This window comes from Aethalodelphis obliquidens, unplaced genomic scaffold (assembly GCF_003676395.1).
Source record: "Aethalodelphis obliquidens isolate GAN/ISIS:26980383/991018 unplaced genomic scaffold, ASM367639v1 scaffold80, whole genome shotgun sequence".
Taxonomy (NCBI): Eukaryota; Metazoa; Chordata; class Mammalia; order Artiodactyla; family Delphinidae; genus Aethalodelphis; species Aethalodelphis obliquidens.
Window position 1 is genome coordinate 3685956 of NW_020838024.1, and position 25982 is coordinate 3711937.

The 25982-nt window shown below is 42.8% G+C and overlaps 1 protein-coding gene across 1 annotated transcript in view; it reads right to left on the bottom strand.

Moving 5' to 3' along the window:
* TTC23L (tetratricopeptide repeat domain 23 like) overlaps positions 1 to 25982 on the bottom strand; it is a 46696-nt gene that overhangs the window by 15130 nt on the left and 5584 nt on the right. The window contains exons 3-8 of the mRNA XM_027092672.1: positions 24910 to 25117; positions 20698 to 20821; positions 12953 to 13109; positions 11462 to 11587; positions 6591 to 6592; positions 363 to 538 (exon numbers count right to left, since the gene is read on the bottom strand). Of these exons, the coding sequence (XP_026948473.1) occupies positions 363 to 538; positions 6591 to 6592; positions 11462 to 11587; positions 12953 to 13109; positions 20698 to 20821; positions 24910 to 25117 (793 nt within the window). The remainder of the gene's footprint in view (positions 1 to 362; positions 539 to 6590; positions 6593 to 11461; positions 11588 to 12952; positions 13110 to 20697; positions 20822 to 24909; positions 25118 to 25982) is intronic.

Consider the following 25982-nt stretch of genomic DNA (forward strand, 5'->3'; position numbering starts at 1 on the left):
CAAAAAAAAAAAAAAAAAAAAAAAAAAAGTCCTTTGCATTTGCTAAAGACTTAAGTTCAGTTGCCCCTATGGCTTTCTTCCCTGGAGTAGACTTTCTCAGCTCCCTCTTCCCAGTACAGATAGAGGTGAGGGAAGCCTGGTAGGGGAAATGCTGTCTTAAATCAGGTCACACAGCGGATAGGCCCACTGTGAGTCGTTGTTCTCTGTCCAGGTCATTTAAAGTTGAGGAAGGTCTCTTGTGTGGATCTGGAGGAAAATCAATCCCATCCCCTGTTCTGAGAAGCCCAAGTGTCCCTGGCCCTGGGAATTGGGCCTGGGGCCAAACAAGCCCACCTGGCCAGGGCTTCAGCCAACCCACCTACCTGCTGCAAGTACTGGATGGCCTGGTCATGGTTCCTCCTCAGCTGCTCGATCTGAGCAATTTCCTCATAAAGACCAACCAGATCTGATGTCCTAACACCCTTAGCAGCAATAACATTGTCAACTGCCTTTTCAAAGTATGCCAGAGCTAGGTTTAACCTGCGGTTGGCCAAGGAGGCTTTATAAGAAAAGGGACAAGAATGGAAAGTCACAGAGAGGCCACTTGCTTTGCAGATGCACAAGGAACCGATTCTAAGAACTAAACGATTTGGTCTTCATAGGCCAATCATGTGAGTGGCTGGCTCAAAACCTAGCCTTGTTGTAAACAAACTCCTACTAAGCTGCATTTTACCCACCAGATTCCACTGACTACCATTCATCAAACCCATTAATATATCATGCTATAGTCTAATTTTATAAAAAAGCAAAGGGAAAAGATGGCCTATGGCAGTTCATAACATGTGATAATTTACCCATAAACAAACACTTTCGAAAATCAAAATAAAATTTTATTACCTCTGGCTGCCTCTCTTTTAGGCCAAAGCAGAGGTTTTCCTTTGTTTGATTTAGTTTAGTTTATTCCTCCTCAGTTAAAAATGAGAGAGGATAGAGAAAACAGTGTAAATCCCCCCCCAAAAGGGGATGGCTAAATCATGGCACACCATACAACAAGATACTTCAGACACTAATCCTGTTTCCTTTCTAGACTAATATGGAGAAAAAATTTTAATGTGCTAAGTTCAAACTACAGTTATAAAACTATACTTAAAATTTAAACCTGGTAAGACCTTCAAGATGGCAGAGGAGTAAGACGTGGAGATCACCTTCCTCCCCACAAATACATCAGAAATACATCTACATATGGAACAGCTCCTACAGAACACCTACTGAACACTGGCAGAAGACCTCAGACCTCCCAAGACAAGAAATTCCCCACGTACCTGGGTAGGGTAATAGAAAGAAGAATAAACAGAGACAAAAGAATAGGGACGGGACCTGCACCAGTGGGAGGGAGCTGTGAAGGAGGAAAGGTTTCCACACACTAGAAGCCCCTTCACGGGCGGAGACTGCAGGTGGCGGAGTGGGGAAGCTTCGGAGCCGCGGAGGAGAGCGCAGCCACAGGGGTGCGGAGAGCAAAGCGGAGAGATTACCGCACAGAGGATCGGTGCCGACCAGCACTCACCAGTCCGAGAGGCTTGTCTGCTGACCCGCCCGGGTGGGCGGGGGCTGGGAGCCGAGGCTCGGGCTTCTGTCGGATCCCAGGGAGAGAACTGGGTTGGCTGCGTGAACACAGCCTGAAGGGGGCTAGTGTGCCACAGCTAGCTGGAAGGGAGTTCAGGAAAAAGTCTGGAACTGCCAAAAGAGGCAAGAGACCATTGCTTTGGGGTGCGTGAGGAGAGGGGATTCAGAGCGCCGCTTAAATGAGTCCAGAGACGGGCGCGAGTCGCGGCTATCAGCACGGACCTCAGAGACAGGCATGAGACGCTAAGGCTGCTGCTGCCGCCACCAAGAAGCCTGTGTACAAGCGCAGGTCACTCTCCACACCTCCCCTCCCGGGAGCCTGTGCAGCCCGCCACTGCCAGGGTCCCGTGATCCAGGGACAACTTCCCCGGGAGAACACACAGCGCGCCTCAGGCTGGTGCAATGTCACACTGGCCTTTGCCGCCACAGGCTCGCCCCGCATCTGTACCCCTCCCTCACCCCTCCCTCCCCACCGCCTGAGTGAGCCAGAGCCCCCGAATCAGCTGCTCCTTTAACCCCGACCCGTCTGGGCGGAAACAGATGCCCTCAGGCGACCTACATGCAGAGGCAGGTCCAAGTCCAAAGCTGAACCCCGGGAGCTGTGTGAACACAGAAGAGAAAGGGAAATCCCTCCCAGCAGCCTCAGGAGCAGCGGATTAAATCTCCACAGTCAACTTGATGTACCCTGCATCTGTGGAATACCTCAATAGACAATGAATCATCCCAAATTGACACAGTGGACTTTGGGAGCAACTGTAGACTTAGGGTTTGCTGTATGCGACTGACTGGTTTCTGCTTTTATGTTTACTCTTAGTTTACTATTTAGAGTTTATTATCATTGGTAGATATGTTTATTGATTTGGTTGCTCTCTTCCTTTCTTTTTTTTATATGTAGATATATATTTTTTTCCTTTTTTCCTTTTTGTGAGTGTGTATAGGTATGCTTCTTTGTGTGATTTTGTTTGGATAGCTTTGCTTTTACCATTTGTCCTAGGGTTCTGTCTGTCCGTTTTGGGGGTTTTTTTTTGGTATAGTTTTTAGCGCTTGTTATCATTGGTGGATTTGTTTTTTGGTTTGGTTGCTCTCTTTCTTTCTTTCTTTCTTCTTTTTTTAAAATTATTTTTAGGTTTTTTTTATTTGTAACATTTTAAAAATTTTTTATTTTAACAACTTTCTTTCTTTTTATTTTTTCTTTCCTTTTTTCTCCCTCTTCCTCTGAGCTGTGTGACTGACAGGGTCTTGGTGCACCAGCCGGGTGTCAGGACTGTGCCTCTGAGGTGAGAGAGCCACGTTCAGGACATTGGTCCACCAAAGACCGCCTGGCTCCACATAATATCAAATGGCAAAAGCTCTCCCAGAGATCTCCTTCTCAACGCTAAGACCCACCTCCACCCAACAACCAGCAATCTACAGTGCTGGACACCCTATGCCAAACAACTAGCAAGACAGGAAAACAAACCCACCCATTAGCAGAGAGGCTGTCTAAAATCATAATAAGGTCACAGACACCCCAAAACACACCACCGGACACGGTCCTGCCCAACAGAAAGTCAAGATCCAGCCTCATCCACGAGAACACAGGAACCAGTCCCCTCCACCAGGAAGCCTACACAACCCACTGAACCAACCTTAGCCACTGGGGGCAGACACCAAAAACAACAGGAACTACAATCCTGCAGCCTGCAAAAAGGAGACCCCAAACACAATAAGTTGAGCAAAATGAGAAGACAGAGAAACACACCGCAGATGAAGGAGCAAGGGAAAAACCCAACAGACCAAACAAATGAAGAGGAAATAGACAGTCTACCTGAAAAATAATTCAGAGCAATGATACTAAAGATGATGCAAAATTGTGAAAATAGAATGGAGAAAATACAAAAAACATTTAACAAGGACCTAGAAGAAATAAAGAGCAAACAAACAATGATGAACAACACAATAAATGAAATTAAATATTCTCTAGAAGGAATCAATAGCAGAATAACTGAGGCAGAAGAATGATAAGTGACCTGGAAGATAAAATAGTGGAAATAACTACTGCAGAGCAGAATAAAGAAAAAAGAATGAAAATAATTGAGGACAGTCTTAGAGACCTCTGGGACAACATTAAACACACCAACATTCGAATTATAGGGGTCTCAGAAGAAGAAGAGAAAAAGAAAGGGTCTGAGAAAATATTTGAAGAGATGATAGTTGAAAATTTCCCTAATATGGGAAAGGAAACAGTCAATCAAGTCCAGGAAGCACAGAGAGTCCCATACAGGATAAATCCAAGGAGAAACATGCCAAGACACATATTAATCAAACTATCAAAAATTAAACACAAAGAAAAAATATGAAAAGCAGCAAGCGAAAAACAACAAATAACATACAAGGGAATCAGCTGATCTTTCAGCAGAAACTCTGCAAGCCAGAAGGGAGTGGCAGGACATATTTAAAGTGATAAAAGGGAAAAACCTACAACCAAGATTACTCTACCCAGCAAGGATCTCATTCATATTTGATGGAGAAATTAAAACCTTTACAGACAAGCAAAAGCTAAGAGAATTCAGCACCACCACACCAGCTTTACAACAAATGCTAAAGGAACTTCCCTAGGCAGGAAACACAAGAGAAGGAAAAGACCTACAATAACAAAGAACCAACCCTAAACAATTAAGAAAATGGTAATAGGAACATACAAATCAATAATTACCTTAAATGTAAATGGATTAAATGCTCCCACCAAAATACACAGACTGGCTGAATGGATACAAAAACAAGACCCATATATATGCTGTCTACAAGAGACCCACTTCAGACCTAGGGACACATGCAGACTGAAAGTGAGGGGATAGAAAAAGATATTCCATGCAAATGGAAATCAAAGGAAACCTGGAGTAGCAATTCTTATATCAGACAAAATAGACTTTAAAATAAACACTATTACAAGAGACAAAGAAGGACACTACATAATGATCAAGGGATCAATCCAAGAAGAAGATATAACGATTGTAAATATTTATGCACCCAACACAGGAGCACCTCAATATATAAGGCAAATGCTAACAGCCATAAAAGGGGAAATCAACAGTAACACAATCATAGTAGGAGACTTTAACACCCCACATTCACCAATGGACAGATGATCCAAATGAAAATAAATAAAGAAACACAAGCTTTAAATGATATATTAAACAAGATGGACTTAATTGATGTTTATAGGACATTCCATCCAAAAACAACAGAATACACTTTCTTCTCAAGTGCTCATTGAACATTCTCCAGGATAGATCATATCTTGGGTCACAAATGAAGCCCTGGTAACTTTAAGAAAATTGAAATCATATCAAGTATCTTTTCCGACCACAATGCTATGAGACTAGATATCAATTACAGGAAAAAAATCTGTAAAAAATACAAACACATGGAGGCTAAACAATATACTACTTAATAACCAAGAGATCACTGAAGAAACCAAAGAGGAGATCAAAAAATACCTAGAAACAAATGACAAAGAAAACACAACGACCCAAAATGTATGGGATGCAGCAAAAGCAGTTCTAAGTGGGAAGTTTATAGCAATACAATCCTACTTCAAGAACAAGAAACATCTCAAATAAACAACCTATCCTTATACTTAGAGCAATCAGAGAAAGAACAAAAAAAAAAACCAACATTAGCAGAAGGAAAGAAATCACAAAGATCAGATCAGAAATAAATGAAAAGGAAATGAAGTAAACAATAGCAAAGATCAATAAAACTAAAAGCTGGTTCTTTGAGAAGATAAACAATATTGATAAACCATTAGCCAGACTCATCAAGAAAAAAAGGGAGAAGACTCAAATCAATAGAATTAGAAATGAAAAAGGAGAAGTAACATGGACACTGCAGAAATACAAAGGATCATGAGAGATTACTAAAAGCAACTATATGCCAATAAAATGGACAACTTGGAAGAAATGGACAAATTCTTAGAAAAGCACAACCTTCCAAGACTGAACCAGGAATAAATAGGAAATATAAACAGACCAATCACAAGCACTGAAATTGAGACTGTGATTAAAAATCTTCCAACAAACAAAACCCAGGACCAGATGGCTTCACAGGCGAATTCTATCAAACATTTAGAGAAAAGCTAACACCTATCCTTCTAAAACTCTTCCAAATTATAGCAGAGGGAAGAACACTCCCAAACTCATTCTACAAGGCCACCATCACCCTGATACCAAAACCAGACAAGGATGTCACAAAGAAAGAAAACTACAGGCCAATATCACTGACGAACATAGATGCAAAAATCCTCAACAAAATACTAGCAAACAGAATGCAATAGCACATTAAAAGGATCATACGACATAATCAAGTGGGGTTTATTCCAGGAATGCAAGGATTCTTCAATATATGCAAATCAATCAATGTGATAAACCATATTAACAAACTGAAGGAGAAAAATCATATGACCATCTCATTAGATGCAGAAAAAGCTTTTGACAAAATTCAACACCCATTTATGATAAAAACCCTCCAGAAAGTAGGCATAGAGGGAACGTCCCTCAACATGATAAAGGCCATATATGAGAAACTCAGAGCCAACATCATTCTCTATGTTGAAAAGCTGAAACCATTTCCTCTAAGATCAGGAACAAAACAAGGCTGTCCATCCTCACCACTATTATTCAACATAGTTTTAGAAGTTTTAGCCACACCAATCAGAGAAGATAAATGAAAGGAATCCAAATTGGAAAAGAAGAAGTAAAGCTGTCACTGTTTGCAGATGACATGACACCATACATAGAGAATCCTAAAGATGCTACCAGAAAACTACTAGAGCTAATCAATGAATTTGGTAAAGTTGCAGGATACAAAATTAATGCACAGAAATCTCTTGCATTCCTATACACTAATGATGACAAATCTGAAAGAGAAATTAAGGAAACACAGCCATTACCATTGCAACAAAAAGAATGAAATACCTAGGAATAAACCTAGCTAAGGAGACTGAAGACCTCTATGCAGAAAACTATAAGACACTGATGATAGAAATTAAAGATGATACAAACAGATGGAGAGATATACCATGTTCTTGGATTGGAAGAATCAACATTGTGAAACTGTCTATACTACCCAAAGCAATCTCCAGATTCAATGCAATCCCTATCAAACTATCAATGGCATTTTTCACAGAACTAGAACAAAAAATTTCACAATTTGTATGGAAACACAAAAGACCTCAAATAGCCAAAGCAGTCATAAGAAAGAAAAACAGAGCTGGAGGAATCAGACTCCCTGACTTCAGACTATACTACAAAGCTACAGTAATCAAGACAATATGGTACTGGCACAAAAACAGTGGAACAGGATAGATCAATGGAACAGGATAGAAAGCCCAGAGATAAACACACACACCTATGGTCAACTAATGTATGACAAAGGAGGCAAGGATGTACAATGGAGAAAAGAGAGTCTCTTCAATAAGTGGTGCTGGGAAAACTGGACAGCTACATGTAAAAGAATGAAATTAGAACACTCCCTAATACAATACACAAAAATAAACTCAAAATGGATTCGAGACCTAAATGTAAGACAGGTCACTATAAAACTCTTAGAGGAAAACATAGGAAGGACACTCTTTGACATAAATCACAGGAAGATCTTTTTTGATCCACCTCCTAGAGTAATGGAAGTAAAAATAAAAATAAACAAATAGGACCTAATGAAACTTAAAAGCTTTTGCAAAGCAAAGGAAACTACAAACAAGACAAAAAGACAAGCCTCAGAATGGGAGAAAATATTTGCAAATGAATCAATGGACAGAGGATTAATCTCCAAAATATATAAATAGCTCATGCAGCTCAATATTAAAAAAAACAAACAACCCAGTCCAAAAATGGGCAGAAGACCTAAATAGATATTTCTCTAAAGAAGACATACAGATGGCCAGGAAGCACATGAAAAGCTGCTCAACATCAGTAAGTATTAGAGAAATGCAAATCAAAACTACAATGAGGTATCACCTCACACCAGTCAGAATGGGCATCATCAGAAAATCTACAAACAACAAATGCTGGAGAGGGTGTGGAGAAACGGGAACCCTCTTGCACTATTGGTGGGAATGCAAATTTGATACAGCCACTATGGAGAACAGTATGGAGGTTCCTTAAAAAACTAAAAATAGAATTACCATATGACCCAGCAATCCCACTACTGGGCATATACCCAGAGAAAACCATAATTCAAAAAGACACATGCACCCCAATGTTCATTGCAGCACTATTTACAATAGCTAGGACATGGAAGCAACCTAAATGTCCATCGACAGACGAATGGATAAAGAAGATGTGGTACACATATACAATGGAATATTACTCAGCCATAAAAAGGAACGAAATTGGGTCATTTGTAGAAACGTGGATGGATCTCGAGACTGTCATACAGAATGAAGTAAGCCAGAAAGAGAAAAACAAATATCGTATATTAACGCATATATATGGAACCTAGAACAATGATACAGATAAATCGGTTTGCAGGGCAGAAATTGAGACACAGATGTAGAGAGCAAACGTATGGACACCAAGGGGGAAAGTGGCAGGGGGGTGGTGGTGGTGTGATGAATTGGGAGATTGGGATGGACATATATACACTAACATGTATACAATGGATAACTAATAAGAGCCTGCTGTATAAAAAAATAAAATAAAAATAAAAATTTCAAAAAAAAGAGAGTCATGTACCACAGTGTTCATTGCAGCTCTATTTACAATAGCCAGGACATGGAAGCAACCTAAGTGTCCATCAACAGATGAATGCATAAAGAAGATGTGGCACATATATACAATGGAATATTACTCAGCCATAAAAAGAAATGAAATTGAGTTATTTGTATTGAGGTGGATGGACCTAGAGTCTGTCATACAGAGTGAAGTAAGTCAGAAAGAGAAAAACAAATAATGTATGCTAACACATACATATGGAATCAGAAAAAAATTGTTCTGAAGGACGTAGGAGCAGGACAGGAATAAAGACACAGACATAGAGAATGGACTTGAGGATACAGGGAGGGGGACGGGTAAGCTGGAACAAAGTGAGAGTGGCATGGACTTATATATACTACCAAATGTAAAAATGGATAGCTGGTGGGAAGCAGCCACATGGCACAGGGAGATCAGCTCGGTGCTTTGTGACCACCTAGAGGGGTGCGATAGGGAGGGTGGGAGGGAGATGCAAGAGGGAGGAGATATGGGGATGTATGTATATGTATAGGTGATTCAGTTTGTTGTCAAGCAGAAACTAACACACCATTGTAAGGCAATTATACTCCAATAAAGATGTTAAATATATACATATAATTCTGACATGTATATATGTGTGTGTTTATATATGTGTGTATATACACATATATTTATATTTAAATATATATATATATATATAGAAAGAGAGAGAGAAATAACTGAAATGTTCATAGCAGTTATGTCTGGGTGGTGACATTACAATTGACTTTTATTTTCTTCATGTATGTCTGTTCTTTCAAATTTCCAAAACAAATGGGGAATATAATTTTTTAATGATAATAAAATAGCATTCATTTAGGTTTCTCTTCTAGATTTAGCAAGACACAAAGAGAAGAACATGAGTAGTTCAAAGCTACTTCTCAGTTATTAGCTTTATGGGCAAGCTCCAGGAGTCTTTATTTCCTTCCAAATAAAAGCAGGTTAAGAATACCTAAATTACAAGGTTGTTATGAAGATTAGATTTAAAATAATATGTAAAATTGCCTAACATATAGTAGATACACAATCAATTTCTTCTCCCTTACCCCATGCCCCCATCTTTGTATTCCCAAGTTGAATTAAAAATATAAGTGTGTGTATAAAATTATTTTATATAAGGCATTCTGCAATAGTTACAGTTCATTTGAAGCTGGAAGGTTTCTCCCTCCCCTGAAGATTAGAATTTTCAGTCAAAAGAATATATAAGGCATGTTATCTGATAATTCTTCACACACACAAAAATTTTTTTTTGTCAATCAGACCACTCTTTCCCTTGACCATAAGAGCACAAGTTACAGCATGATAATGCCTTTCATCAAGAGCTTGTAGGGGGATAATCAGCCAAGCTGTCTGACCTGCCTGAGCAACCTGGCCTCATTTTCCCCACCCTTCAAATGGGAAAAAGGATTTGCCCTTCCTAGATATTTGGTAGGTATCAGACATAACTCAGTGTGTCATAGAAGGTGAGCTAGGGATTCAGACGACCCAGTGCTGGCTCTCCTATTAGTTCTGTCACCCTGAGCTACTTAATTTTTCCATGCCTTAATTTTCTTATCTGTAAATTAAACAGAAAAATACCTACCTCATATGCTTGTGGTATAAGACTGAGTGAAATAAATTATGTAAAGCACTTAGGACAGTGTCTAGGATGTAGTTATACTTTAGTAAACGTTCCAACACTTAGAACAGTGCATGTACAAAACAGGTCAACAGTGTGGAATGGACGAATGAAATATGCACTCAAATTTATTCTGAAAGAGGAACAAGGCTATCTTTCACAAAAGCACAAAAACCTTAGTCACTGCCCTGTGTGACAGCAGTAGACATTCACTAGACTCTAATTTATGGGCCTATGGACTTAATTCCATATTTAACTCTGGACGTTCGGACATCTCCCTGCCATTTCCCATTTGACTTCTAGATTCATGGCTTTTTAGAGGAGGCAGGCATGACTCATGTCATTTCCTTACCATTCCGTCACCTACCCTACCATGCCAAGTGCTTACAGTTTTGGAAACAGATTGCTTTTAAGGATGTGAAGATATTTGAAAACTCTAGGGGATAGTAAATCTTTTATTATTCTTTTTTTTTCTTCTGATAATCTGATGGGCCCACTCTCGTATCTAAATATTCTGATTCTCAGAGGATCCCTAACTCAACTGTGAAACAGTTAAGTCTCATTCTGGCTTGAACAAATTTCATGAACTTTGTTTCCATATGGAACACAACTTTCCCTTAAAATGCACGCGCTCTGCATAACTCACAGACCTCCAATAAACTGTCTTCATTAACTGTTCCTTCCTCAACTTTTAAGTGGTCATACTTGATGACAAAAGTAGGTGGCAATTCAGAAAAAAAAGGAATTTTACAGTAAGTATGAGAGGTGGCACAAGGAAGGGCTAACAGTCTGTAAGTTCAGATCAAGTTCAGATCCAACACTTAAAGCTTATCACCTTGGGGCTTCCCTGGTGGCGCAGTGGTTAAGAATCTGCCTGCCTATGCAGGGGACACGGGTTCGATCCCTGGTCCGGGAAGATCCCACATGCCGCAGAGCAACTAAGCCCGTGCACCATAACTACTGAGGCTGCGCTCTAGAGCCCACGAGCCACAACTACTGACCCAAGTGCCACAACTACTGGAGCCCGCGCGTCTAGAGCCCGTGCTCCACAACAAGAGAAGCCACTGCAATGAGAAGCCCGTGCACCGCAACGAAGCATAGCCCCCGCTCGCCGCAACTAGAGAAAGCCCGCGCGCAGCAATGAAGACCCAACGCAGCCAAAAATAAATAAATAAAATTTATATATTAAAAAAAAAAGCTTCACCTTGGATAGTTTGTTTAACCTCAGCTCAGTTTCTTTGCCCTCTCTCTAATGACATAATTATTACACTAACTACCTCAGTGGTGGCTGTGAGGATTAAATGGGACAGAGCACACGAAGCTTAGACCATGGTGTATGCGTTTGGCAAATATGAGCCTCTTTTACTATCGTTTGAGTCTCTGGGTCTTTGGCTCTGAATATTTTTCTCCCTTTATATAGAGAGTACAAGACAATCATGTAATTCCAGGCCTTAGCCATAAAAGTCCAAGCTTGTCTAAGCCCAGATCTTACCTGCCCAAAGCAATTGTTAGGTCTTTCTCTGAGACCTGTAATCCAGAAGCACCTCCTTTATATGATTTTTTCAGCTCCTCCATGTTTCTCTCTGACGTCTGCAGGTTGAAATAAGCCTCTCTGCCAGTGAAACAGTCAAGGAGAATGCCAGGGACACAAACCCCCCACACTGATTAGGGGCAGCAGTGGGTAAGCAAACAAAAAGGGCCCTTGGGAAAACGAGGCAGTATTTGAAAATGCACCCTCCCTATGTTCTCTATTTTCCATCTATATATGCTGTCAAGAAGGGAGAATTCTTCAGAAAAGGAACAGGGCCCTGGGTGTCCTGTGGTATTGCTGCAGTCCAGGGCTAGGATGGGTGGTGAGCATTTGGAGTGAACGGAAACCGTAAATTACGCTGGATTTCCTTAGAGGCATCTACTGCATGACAACAATTATTCATTTTTCCCAAGTGGGTTTCTGTAAAAGAGAGGAACTAAATCTGCTGAAAGGGACTTTCTGGGTCATTTAGAAAGTCCAAGCAAAGCAGGTTTTGGGCGAGAGGCAAATAGCAGGAAAGAAAATCCCCTTAATTCCCAAATATCCTTCTATCCCACATTTTCAATAGCCCTCTACTGAGGGCATAAGAGAGGAAGGAAACGTATCAGATTTTGCAAGCTGAGCATCAGAACCAAAAAAGTAGAGAGGGGGATGTGTAGAGAGGAGAGACTGGGGACACATGGGCTCAGAGAGGGCTTATGATTATTCATGAACATGAAAGACCCTGAACAGTTTTCAGGTGGAGATGGTACCAAAAGGAGCTGTCAAAATCACAAGCTTTTTGAGGAGAGGCATATATAACAACTCCCCTCTGGAAATATGGAGAACTCTTTCTTTTGTCTATTTTGCTTGGCCTCTGGTTTCATGGGCAGTGTTCTCAACGGCATTTCAGAAAAACTAAAATGATCATGTGTACATTAAATCAGAGGTTTTGGGCTGTATGTTACAATCACCTGGGACTTTTAAAAATCTCAATGAACAGATGCTCCCCAGGCCTACTAAATCAAACTCTCTGCGGTGGGACCCAAATAGCAATAATTCTGAAAGCTCCCCCAGGGGATTACAACGTGCAGCCTACTTTGACAAACAGTGCTTTAAATTACCATTCATTTTCTGTCTTCCTACATGGCCACCACCGCTATCACCTGCGTCCTCATTGCTAACACTGTCTTGAGTGCTCTGAGGAGCGGGACAGGCTCCAAAAGCTTTCAGCTGGCCAGGGGATGTGTCCCCAGTGACAACCCTCCCATGGCTTAACTCAGAGCTCATATGACTAGACACAGGAGGAACATTCGTACTTTCTAGATGGACAGCAGAGGCTTGTGGAAGACCTGGATGCCAGAATGGAGCTACGAGGCCTCGGTTTCACCTCTTACCCTGTGCGAGACGACCCATGTGGCATGCGTGGCCCCTGGCCCTGATCTCCAGACCCCGCTGGGAAGGGAAGGATATCAACTCTGTAGGAGCCAGGCCACCCCCAGAGTGTAGTAGAGCATGACCAGAGTTTCCAGGATTTCCTTTCTCTCCTTGTCTGAGGTCGTGTTTCCCTTCCAGGTCAGCAGTGTGTTCTTGGCAGACTCGGCATGTTTCTTGGCCTGAGCTGGGAGACCTGGGGAAGTTTGAGGGTGGATGGCAAGATGAGAAACATTAAAAAGGTTTTTCAGTCAAAGACATTCCTGGGAGGGGGAAGGAGGGCATTGTGGTTGTCATCTGGCCTTTAGTATTGGTTCCCCAGATTGGCAGTGCAGTAGAATCATCTGGAATGCTTGTGAAGAATACAGGTTCCTGGCTCCCCCCATCCTGCCCCTCACCCCAGACGTACTGAGTTGGAATCTCTAGAGGAATAGTGTCCAAGACTCTATATGTTGAATTAACTCCACAAATGCTTCTTATGCAGCCATCCTGGCATTCGTCTACGGACTCGGTTTGGAAATCACTGATGGAGTCAGGAGTGGAAGCTGAGTATCACATTCCCAGTCCACTGCTAATGCCATGTGACCTTTTCAATCCACAACGCTTCTCCATCCTCCAAATGCAAAATGACAACAAAATTATAGAAGCTGCCCTTTTACCAAACACATGGAGATAGTCCAGGAATGAACTAGGCTATGCCACAGACTGCTATGCTTCATTCGAGCTTTCTGGAAAAGGCATTCTATAAAGTCAAAGGGCTTATGAATACAATTACTTCCATCTGGGGATTTTTTTTCAATCCAAGATGAAGCTGGTACTCCGGGCACTTACTTGAACTATTAGTCCAGTTAACAGAGGGAGACTTAGGAGTATTCAGTTTACAGAACTATCTCCTCATCTTCCAGCCTAGCTCATGTCTAGTGATCCCTGATGGGAAAGGGAAACTCTGGAGAAAAGAGAAAAGCCAGCAGAGAACACATAGCGGTTCTCCTCCACCCTACTGAGGACTGCCATGGCTGCTTCAGCTCTCCTCTTGGCAGCCCCCAGGGTCTGAAAAACATATTCACCCCTGCCACTGTGGGGAGGCGCACTGTACCTCTGATGCTCCGCTCACACCTCAGCCCTCAGTTTGCTCTCCGTTTGGCCCTTGGAGTCCGCTTTCACAGTATGGGTGCAGTCAGTGGCAACAGAGATAATTTGAAAGGACTTGCATTTGATGCCTGCAGCCCTCATATGTTCCAGATGTGCAGGTCCTTAGTGAATTGCAGCAATGGGAACACAGTTTCTCTGGAAGAGTCCTAAAAGTGACCCAGAAGCTGAGAAGTCTTTGTAGAACACTCGGAGATGCCTGTTCTGTAGGTCTCAACTGAAAAGAAAACTGGACTCTGTGGTGAAAGAGAGGGCTGCATCTCAAGTTACCAGATGACAGTGGTCCTCAACTTGCATGGCGCGTCATAAGCACCCTGTCAAAATGCAGATTCCTGGGCCTCCCATAGTTACGGTTCACAAGTTCTAAGGTGAGAACCAAGGATTCAGATTTATAACAACTATCTTAGGTGATACTGATGTAGGCTGTCTGAGGACCACATTTGGAGAAACAGTGAGTTAGTAAAGCCTTTATACAGGAAGTGGGACTCATCTCCTTTCTGAAGAGTAGGTAGTGTTTTGGCTGATGGAGAAGAACGAGAACGGGTTTCCACTTGGAGTAAACAGCCTGAGGCCATAAAGACAGAATAAGCGTGTGTGTGTGTGTGTGTGTGTGTGTGCGCGCGCGTGCACGCACGAGCACACTCGTGCACACGTGCACCGGTGGGGTGGGGTCGGGGGGTACTGTAGTATTAGGGAAGGCTGTAAGAAGACCAGTCTGCCTGAAGGGAGGTTTAAGTTGAAAGACACATAACGTATGAATTGGATGGAGAAAATGGAGTCTTGGGTGCCAAGTTGAGGAAGCTGGACTTGATCTGCTAGGTAATAGGGAGTCTTCATAGGTCTTGAGAAGGCAGCAGCAACAGGAAACTCTGCCAGGGAATCAGGCCAAGACACCAAAGTAGGAAACCGAGAGTCTTTTTATCAAATAGATTACTTTCCACAACCATTTGGGCCCTTGGGAGCGTGTCAATAAGGAGTGCAGGAACCACATTTAGACGCTTCCCTGGGTCCACAGGAGGGAGAAAAGTGAAACTGGATGAGCTATTGAAAACCACCCCCAAATCAGCACAACATTGCTTCTGGGCTCCTAAACAGAAAACAAATCCTAAAGTTGCTCTGAGGCTTTGCAAGGCTGCCCCCTCAGATCCACACCCCAGCCCCAGGGGTCCAGTGCTGGCTGTGAATCCCCAAGAGGAACCCTTTTCCTCTCAACTCAGCAGCTAATTGATTATATAGTTCCCTGTCTCCCCTTCACCATGCCCTGCACTGTGGTCCTTCTAATGAAAAAGCTGAGCTGGTAACCAATGGACTAAAGTAAACTGAACTAGGATCTCGATTTAAAACAGCTCATTCAACTTTAAAATCATCCCTAAAGAAAAAAATGACTCCTTTACTCTTCCCAGAATCCACTCTGGTCCCCAAAGTGGAGTGCGTGTACCCCTATGGGTATGCAAGATGACATAAGGATGTGGGGAAAAAATTAAAATTTCTCTGCTTTTAAAAACAATCTTTTTTGTTTTCTATTTTTATGAATATAATATTACATAATATTTAATACTATTGTACATAGTTTATAATAAATACATATTTATGGAGAGTGCTCAAAACATTTTTTGTGAAAAGAGAGCTAATTCTCAAGAGTTTAGAGACCACTGCTCTAGACGAATGCTTTCTAAAGTTTTCAAGTATGAAAAAGCTCCTTTTTCATTAAAAAAATCTGTGATAATATTTTTATAGCATTTCCTACATGAGAAAATTCAGGATGACAAAGTATGAAGAGTTAGAATCTAATATTCTGAAATGCATTTGCTTTTTACTAATTGCAAGAACACCCTCTTTTATGTAAAAATAATGCTCTGCATATATGTGTCTGTGTAAGACTCATTTCCTCTCTCTCTAGAGGATGCTCACAGATTGGTGACCTTGTTCCCTAACTCCAAGTCCCACCTCCCGGAATCCGATGTCTGTTCCAAGACCACGTCATTTTCCTTTACTTGCCCTCCCCAGCCAGGGACACCAGCCTTCTCCCTGCACCAACAGGGCAGCAACTATAGAAGTAAAAATCAGGGTGGCAGCAAGACCTGCTTCTGGAGCCTGAGATTCAGAAATCACAAGGGCATATTAATGAACTGGAAAAGCGGTCCAGAGATTGTCCACCAAATGTATCGATCATTTTGCTTTAGTCTGGGGTAAGATTCCACCACTGATTTCTGTTACTCTGACTCAGGCCACAGAGAATCTTCTCGGAGCTACTCAGTCTTTGGAGGCTGCTGCTGTCACCTTTGACCATCACCTATATTTAAGAAGTTCTCGTGGTACAGTGATTAAGACAGCAGGGTCTTAGGGCCAGACTTCCAGGTACAGAAGCTGGCTCAGCCACTTACTACCTGAATGAGTTACTTAATCTATCTGTACTTCAGTTTATTCACCTATAAGATGGCAATGAAAATACCTCCCACCTCGTACGGTTGTTGCAAGGATTAATTTAATTAATTTATGAAAAAGGATTAAATAGTGCCTGACACAGGAATGAAATGAGCTTAAATAAATATTACCTGTTATCATCATCATTACTACCAGGGTCCATTCCCCTTAAGCAATTTATTATACTTGTCCTTATGTACTCTGGACATTCTTCATAAAGCTGCTTACAGAATCCTTATAAAAGGCTGCCTTCTCAAACGCACACTCACTTCAGATAGGTACCAGGCTTCCTGCAGGTCAGACCAACTGCTCTTTATCATTCCCTGTTGTTCCTGTACCAGCTTTTTTACCAACTAGACAGAGAAGGTAGGGTTCATGACTTATGCATCTTTTTCGAGATTTCTGCAACACTTAGAGCCCCAGATACCTGGAAGGTTCCAAGTAATAACAGGCTAACAAATTAATTCATTGCTTCATTAATAATAGGCAAAACACCAGGAAACTGCTTGCCCATGTTACTGTCTTCTCCTTCCTGAACACATGGAAACAGTGGTCACAAGGCGACCAGCCACCTCCACCTGCCCTTTTCTCAACCACTGAAGCCCTAGGCTCGGGAGGGTTCTCGCCAGGTCAGCTGGTGACAGAGTTCCACTTCTAGTGCCCCTTACCCTGTTTCATCAACCATCAGTCTTTTACACTCTCTGCTTCGCAAAGGCCTCGCGTTTTTTTGTTATTGACTCCTGAACCCCGCTGCATCGATTGCTCCATTTTTTAAAACCTTCAAACTCTCTATCTGGCTCCTTCTTCACTGCCTAAAATGTTCCCAGGTCGCCTCCTCTTATAAAATTAGCTTCAAATGACCTTTCTGCCTTCCCTAGCTACCCTCCTGTTCCCCCTCATCCCTTTCACTATGCAGGACGTGGCATACACAGCCTAGGCTACCGGCCCACGCCTTCCCCTCATCCCTGGGATCTGGCATCTGCTCCAACCCTTCTGCAGAAGTGGTTCTCGTGAGGTCCCCAAGGGCCTCTTACTGAGTAAGTGCAGTCGCAGTTTCTTGTATCCCCATCTCATGGCAGCATCAGACACCTAGGCTGCTTGGCTTCTCCTCTTGGCTCCCAAGGCACTGCTCTAACTCAGCTCTCCTTGATAAACCTTCTCTATTGGACTCTTTGCTCACTCTACCAGGGTCCTCTGTTCCCTTTCATTAATATGTCCATTCTCCAAGGGTCTGTCTTTCCATTTCTTCCTTTTCTTCTCCTCTCAGAAGTTTTATCAACTCCTATAACGTCAACCTCGGCCTTCATGCTTATAATTTTCCATTTCCCCTCCCTAGTTCTGGTCTCAAATATTCTTCCATGCTTACGATTCCCCTTCTCTCCTCCCCAGTTCTGGTCCCAACTTTCCAGCACCTAGTAAAAATATACTTGTGGATTTCTCCGTTGTAATTCAAAATCAATATATCAAAAACCAGACCCGCCATTCCTCTCCCACTTCGCTTCCTTTCCTGACCGGCTTATCTCTGATGATGGCATCCTGAGGGGCCTGAAACTTCATGGTCATCTTGGGGCCTCACTTTTCCTCAACCCCAAATCCAATGCCATGTCCTGCCAATTCTTCCTTCACAGCCCTTTTTAACTATCATTTTTGAATAGGTAATACATTCCCATGGTTCAAAAGTTAGAATTATAGGAAAAGGTAAACGTTGAGAGGTCTCACTTCAAATTCTATTCCCTTTCACAAGCAGCCTCTAGGTAACTTTTGTTTCTTTCTTGTGTTTCCTTCAGTGTTTCTTGATGTGAATATAAGCACATATTCTCATTTCTCTCCCCTCCTTCTTACCTGAAAAGAGGTATGTTACAAACACGGTCCTGCGTTGTGCGTTCTCTGTTGCCTAAAGATGTATCCAGGAGATCTTTCCCTAGTGGTAGGTAAGCCCTTTCTAAGGCTGTATATACCACATAGTGTATATTAGTCCTTCAGTGATGAGTATACTTGGTTGTTTCCAATCTTCTACTATCATAAACAATGCTGCAAAGAATAATATCATCCACTTAAGTGTGTATTCAGGAAAGAGTCCCAAAAGTGGGATTTCTGGCTTAAAAGGTAAAGGTATCTGTCCTTCATAGACTCTTAAATCCTTACCTTCTCACTCGTGCCCCCTGTCACCAGCCTGGTTTTACACCTAGAGGTAAACAGCTGGATGAGATAGCTTCCATTCTAGCTATCATTGCTAGACTGACCTTTCCAAAAGCACACTTTGATTTATTCATCCCCCTGCTGGAAAACCTCTAATAGTCCTCCTTGTCTACCAAATAAATGACTAATTCCTCAGCCTGGCCAAAGCGCCCTCCTTTCCAGGTTCATCTGAGTGGTCCTTACCGTATCTAGCCAGCGCTGCTGATTACTTTCTAAACACACGCTGCACTTTCCCACCTCCATGCGTCTGCCAGGCCTTGTTCTTCATCAGAAATGCCCACCCCTTCTTCTGCCTACCCAACCCTACTCATTGTTAAAGGGCCTTCTTGAATGGTACCTCTTCCTGAATCTATCACTTACTACCTTCAGTCAGAAATGATTTCACCCAGCGCCCCCAAAGCCCTGCATTTAAACCAGTCCCATGGCCTTCTGGTGCCTTCCGGTGCCTTCTATCGCAGTTGTCCGTGGGTAGCTCACCTTCCATACGAGGTTGTAAGTTCTCTGAAGGCAACGACTGTGCCTTCTGCCCCTTATAGTTCCCAGAGCCCTCGTCCAAGAATTTCACATATACAAGTGTCTCATTAAATACTTACTGGAAGACCATTTATCGAGAGAAATCAGCCTTCTGGCTTGACGCCCTTCCCCCATTGCTGGAAAAGGCTCCCAGGGAAATGAGGCAGGCAGGTCTGCCGGCCATAAAGCATGCGCATGTGCAGCAAGGCGCGAGCACACACAGACGCATGCGTCCCACCCGCACGGGAGCCTGGCTCATAAATTCTGTCCATTTTGCAGCAGTTACAGGATTAACGACAACAAAACTAAGTGGAATTCAGCAAGCACTTCATCCCTCTTGAAGGTCCGTGATTTTTCAAAGCTTTCGTTGTTTTATTTGAAGGACCACAGACTTCAAAAAAAGTTAAAGTGAAGAAACTGGGTAAGGCCTATACCTGAAATAAGAGACCCTAGGCTATTCTCAAGGTACGGCCATAATCAAAACCTATTCTAGAAAAACTCTAGGCTAGGCCTCAGAAAGTCTGGGTTCAAGACTGAGTGCTGTTATATTATGTGGGCATTTCAGCTAATCAGGAAGTTGTTTTTCCCATCTAGAAAAAACAAACACACAAAAAGACCTTCTTTTACAGGAAAACTTTTTCCCCTCCAACCTACTACTCAAATGTGGTTCTCCATTCATGCGGCAGGAAGAACTGTGAATTAGGGAAAAGAGGGTGGTGCTCCCACCATCTTTTATAATATAACCTGTTTACCTGTCTTGCGTTAGTCTGGAATCTAACTGGAAAAGCAAAACTCAAAGTCTACTGTGGCTATTCATAGAAAGGGTTGATTTCAGAAGATGAAGGCCAACCTCCTTCCACAGACCTACCATAGTAATCTCTCTAAAGAAAGGGAGGCCGTGTCTGCCTGCCCTCGGTTCAGACAAACATCCCCCGCAAACGCTTCTGGTACTTTCCCCTCAGGTTCAAGCTGCCATCACCTCAGGTCAGAATTTCAAAAATAGTTACCTAAGTTGTCTCCCTGAATCTGGGCTCTCCCAGGGCCCAAGGAGTATACTTGTTGGTGCCAAACCAAGTGTCAATGACTTGCCAACTGACAAATCCATGGGTCTGTCTTCGGCCTTCACCTCATTTGACCTCTCTCTGCCATCTGACCCTGCTGAAACCACACTGCACTTCCTTTTGAAACCCCTTCTCCGCCCTTGGCTTCCATGACTTGGCCCCTCCTGATTCTATTTCCTTGCTGGCTCCGCTTCCGCTACCCAACCCTAACGCTCTTGTCCTCCAGGCTTCTGTCCTCTGCTTTCCTTCCCTCATTATTACCTTTACCTCTACGATCCCTGTCACACTGCCCGCCTCATCCATGGACTTCCCCGCTTCTTGACAAGGTGTGAGTTGGGGACAGGATGGACCCTCCCCTGGGCAACCCCACCCCGACTGTGGTTCTGTATGGGCTCAGTGTGGCTGGCTCCCCCAGACCCAGTCGGGGAAATCGAATACCTCTCAGTGTCACGTAGCCATAAGCCAGGGTGGCCAAAGCCTGTGCACATTTCCAGGGTTCTTCCCCAAAAATAATCCGAGAAAGGATGACACAGCAAATCAGCTCCTCATTTGCTTGGGTATTCTGCAGAGAGCAAACAAGTCATTACACTTTGTGGAAAGGAGGAAAATCTCCAGCCTGTATCTTATCACTGGATTGCAGGACTGCGTCCACTGTCAACTTTTTCTCTCCTCCCCGCTTCCCAGCCCACAGCCAATCCATCAAGTCCTCTTGGCTCCACCCTATTCCTAAGTCCTAAAGCTACACACTTCTCATTTCTGCCACGTGTACCTAGTCCAAGCCACCCTCATCTTTGACCTGGGTGACCACAGCCCCTCCTAACTGCCTCCACTCTTGCCCCCCATAGTCTACTTTCTACATCATAGCCAGAGTGACTTCTTTTAACCTCTTATTGCGAAAAACTTTAACAGTATACAAAAAGAGCATGGAGAATGAGTCAGCTTCATCGCTCACAGCCAATCTGGTTTCATACCTATGCTCCTCAAGCATCCACCCTCTCCCTCTACGATTTTGAAGCAAAGCAAAGATATTAAATCATTTCATATTTCATAAGTATCTCCAAAAGATACAGACTTAGAAATATAACCACAAAATCATTCTCACCAAAATATTAATAATGATTCCTTACTATCAAATACCTAGTCTCATAAACCTAATAATTACCTCATAAAGCTAACATTTCTTTTACAGTTTAATTGTCCCTACACTGAGATCAGTCTCATGAGTCTCTTTTCATCAATGGGTTCCACCTCCATTTCTAAGTCTTTTCATTGCAAATTATTTATTGAAGAAACTGAGTTATTTGGTTTATAGTGTTTCCCAAAAATGGAAATTTGGTTGAATCTTTATGGTGTCACTCAACATGTCCTTCCAGTCTCCATTCTGCCTTTATATTAGTGGTTGATTTAGAAGTTTGGTTACCTTTAGCTTTTTTTTTTTAAGCAAAACTACTTCATATGTTCTACCATCAGAAGACACCTAACCTTGGGTTGTCTCTTTCTGCTAAAAGCACAACTACATGAATTAATCTATAAAAGATTATAAAACGCTGATATCCCAATTCTATCATTCCCTCTTCATATGTTAGGTGGAATAACTTTATAAAAAGAAATCTCCTCTCATCTCCTTCTTAGTTACCCAATAGTACAGTTCGTATCAGAAGGACAGGACACATGATTTAATCATTCTCTTTATTTATCAGCTTTCCAAATAATGAGTTCATTCACTAGCATCCTCCAATGGTGACCAAATAGCTAGTTATTTATCATTCTTCTTCTTCTTATTATTATTATTATAATAAACATATCTGGATTTTTAAACAAACCTGATATTCCTGAACATAGCAAACTAATTTCTAACTTGGGGCTTGTACACCTGTTGTCCCCCCAGCTTGGGACACTCTCACACATCGTTACCCTCTTCTGTCATTTTCATTGCATTCACCTCAGAGAGGCCTTCATTGCGTTACCCTCATTGCATTCACCTCAGAGAGGCCTTCCTTGGCCACCTTATCTAAAGCAGACTCTCACCCCATCACTTACTATCCCATTGCCTATTTGATTTTTTTCTTCATGGCACTCTCTCTGATATTGCAGTAACTATTATTTTGTTTGTCTATGATCTGTCTCCCCAAATAGAAAATAAGTTCCTCAAGAACAGTTTATTCCTGGGGCTTCCCTGGTGGTGCAGTGGTTAAGAATCTGCCCACCAATGCAAGAGACACAGGTTCGAGCCCTGGTCCGGGAAGATCCCACATGCCGCGGAGCAACGAAGCCTGTGCGCCACAGCTACTAAGCCTGCGCTCTAGAGCCTGCGTGCCGCAACTACTGAGCCCATGTGCCACAACTACTGAAGCCCACATGCCTAGAGCCCGTGCTCTACAACAAGAGAAGCCACCGCAATGAGAAGCCTGCACACCGCAACAGAGAGTAGCCCCCTGCTCGCCACAGCAATGAAGACCCAACACAGCCAAAAATAAATAAATAAATTTATAAATTTAATAAATAAATAAAAGAACAGTTTATTTCTCATGTTCACTGCTGTATGCTCCATGCAGAGAGGAGGCGCACATTCAGTATTTGCTGAATAAATCATCTCTCGATTGGCAAAGATAAGTATGAGGCGGGGAGAGAGCCCCTGGCTCTGTAGAACTGACAGGCAGAGCTCTCTAAGAAATCAGAGAACTGCACCTTCAGGTCACAGATGTCAGTAACTCTACAAACACAGTCATCGACTGGCTGCGCTGACAAAGTCAGGCATTCATTTCCCGGTGAGGTGAAAACGGCACTTCAGGGACTCAAAAGCCTGGAGTTTCAACCCTCTGTTTACTGACTGTGATGTTTGGGGCAAGATCACCCTGAGTCCCAGCTTCCTTTTCTATCTGGAAATCTATATCATCTACCTCATGGAGTTACTGTAGGGAAAGTGAGTCAACATCAAAGTGATCCAAATCTGTTACGTGTTATCTGCATGTAACCATTTACAGAGTAACACACAGACAGAGTGGTCTGAGGACTGCTCCCTTCCGATCCCCATGATTCCCGTCCCCCCACCCCATCTCCTTCCTACCCTGATGCTTCACCCCTCCCAGCTCAAACACACAGACGCAAACAGTGTTAGAGCGACATTTCCCCTCGTGTTTTAGAAACATCCATTCAGTCAGAATTTTTGAGAGTTCTGCACGGGCTGAACGCACAGTAAATACTAAGTTCTATTCTAAGGGAGAAGCATAACATCATGAAAAATCACTGGAATGAGAGTCCAAAGCCTTGAGTTCTGTCCTGGCTCTGGACATTCTGTATTCATTCATCCCCACACTTCCCGCCCTGGGGAAACTGAGACAACCAGTATGGGCTCTAGAGGTCAATCCAGGGCTGCTGCTCCTGCCACCAATATTCCTGTCCTTCAGGGCTGTGAGCGCTGAGCTGGGCTAGATATAACTCCTAAATCTAAATCTTTGTCATTAACCAAACTGGTCAAGGAGCTGTCAAGTCTTTTTTTTTTTTTTAATATTTATTTATTTGGTTGTGCTGGGTCTTAGTTGCGGCAGGCGGGTTCCTTAGTTGTGGCTTGTGAACTCTTAGTTGCAGCACACATGTGGGATCTAGTTCCCAGACCAGGGATCAAACCCGGACCCCCTGCATTGGGAGTCTTAACCACTGCGCCACCAGGGAAGTCCCGAGGAGCTGTCAAGTCTTAAAAGCCCACACTTGCATTCCACAGCAGTTGGTACTTGTCTTTCTAGAAGTGATCACTCTAGCCTGGGTTTATGAAATACTATTGGATCCAGGTCAGGATGATGGTCCTTTGCAAGTTTCTGGGTACTTTACAGAGGTAACTTTATATTATAAATACATCCATCTAGGGAAGTATCAGCTTCTATCATCTCCCTCTGAAGTGCCTCTCAGCCTTTCCTAAGCCATCTGCAGAGTTTTTTTTTTTCACACATGTACGTTAAGATCATTTTTTCCTTTAGCCAGGAATGGCCAGGAAGTCAGTAAGTCAGCACATGAACTCCTTTGTTGATAAGTAATGCTCTGGGAGCAGGTCGGTGCCTGTGTGTTAATTGTGAGGGTCACTGACATGCTTTCTCGGGTTCCCGCATTTTGAACACTCTTGCTAAACGCTTGCTCTGAGGTCCCAGTTCCCAAGTCCTTGCTTTGCTCTTGAAAATGGATACCTACACTCTCTGACCCCTGCTGCTACCGCCCACTTCCGGTCTTTTGGTTTGCTTATGATTCCACTGTAACCACAGGCATCTCACCGTATCCTTGCCAGGCCTGAGCCTAGACTCTGCCTGGCTACCCTTGTTCTCAGCCTCCTGCCTCACTATCCTGGCCTTCTTGTTACCCAAAAGATATTATTCTGAAACCTTTCAGGAGAAATCAAAAGATGATTTTTTAATTAACGTAATCAAACAGCAACAGGAAGAAGCAAACAATTTTTAGTTTAAAGCTAGGAGCACAAACACTCCAAGGAGGTATGCACAGTGACCCACGTGTGGAGCCCGAAGGCGGGCTGGGTACCGACTATGCTCTGCTTTCTTTTCTTCCACTTATAGAGAAATATTACACCTTCCTCTACTTCATGTCCTTCGATCTGCAATTAAGGAAGAACTTCTCTAGTCATGGACGTATTTTTAAATGGAAAACCCAGTGAGTTTTTTGTTTTATTATCATTTTTCCCTTAATCAGCTGAGCTACTTTCTTCTGGGATTGGGCCAGTTTCTCTTTGGGAAGAGACATACGGTCTATGGCCTTCTCCTCCTTGGCTTTAGCATCTTGTTCGCTCTCTCCAGACCCACTAGTGGGATACAACTCATCTGTTTGCTGATGCTCTGGGATCTTGGTTTGCTGTGACCTGTGGGTACCAGAGAGGGACACGGAGTCAGGTTTAACCCTGCATATCTCAACAAGGCAGCACTGAAGGACAGAGCCCTCCCAACTGGGAGCTAGGAATATGATCTCTGAAATAAACCTGTAGAGTAAAGCTAGGTGGCGAACTCACGTCACCTGAAAAGCCAAGAATTAGAACGGCAGTGTAGTGGTTCCAATCAAACAGATTTAGGGAACCTCCCACCTATGGCAGAGTCGCAGCCCTGCTGCTTACCAACCATATGACCCTAAGTAAGTTACTGGTTTGCTTCACTGTAAAATGAAGTCAATATGAATACCCACCTGATGAGGTTATGGGATTAAATCAGATAATATCTGATAAATACCCACCTGATGAGGTTATGGGATTAAATCAGATAATATCATAAATCACTTAGCCTGCTATTTAGTAAGTGCTCTTTTAACATTAGGTATTCTTATTTTATGAGCTCCATGACGTGAGGATGTTGAATTGGAAGATCTCCAAGATCCTTGATGTTCTAAAATTCTGATCCAAACCAGGGGGGAAAATGGACATAATGAAATAAGGTAAAGGGAACTAACATTTTGAGGTCAGAACTTCATGTGTCTTCTTTCATATTTCTTAAAAGCTTCAACATAAATAGTAACCAAAGAGGATGTGGTCCCACCAAGGAGAGGGGAGAGAACCCACACTGGGTCAAGTGCAGATTCAGAAGAGAAATGACCTTCTCAATTATGTTAGAAAAAACAAAACAAAAAAACAAACGTGTTTGAGAAAGAGCTGAGTGGGTTGAAAATCTCCCTCTTCCCCAGCACCCCCTGCCCACCCCCTCACACACACACACACACACACACACACACACACACAC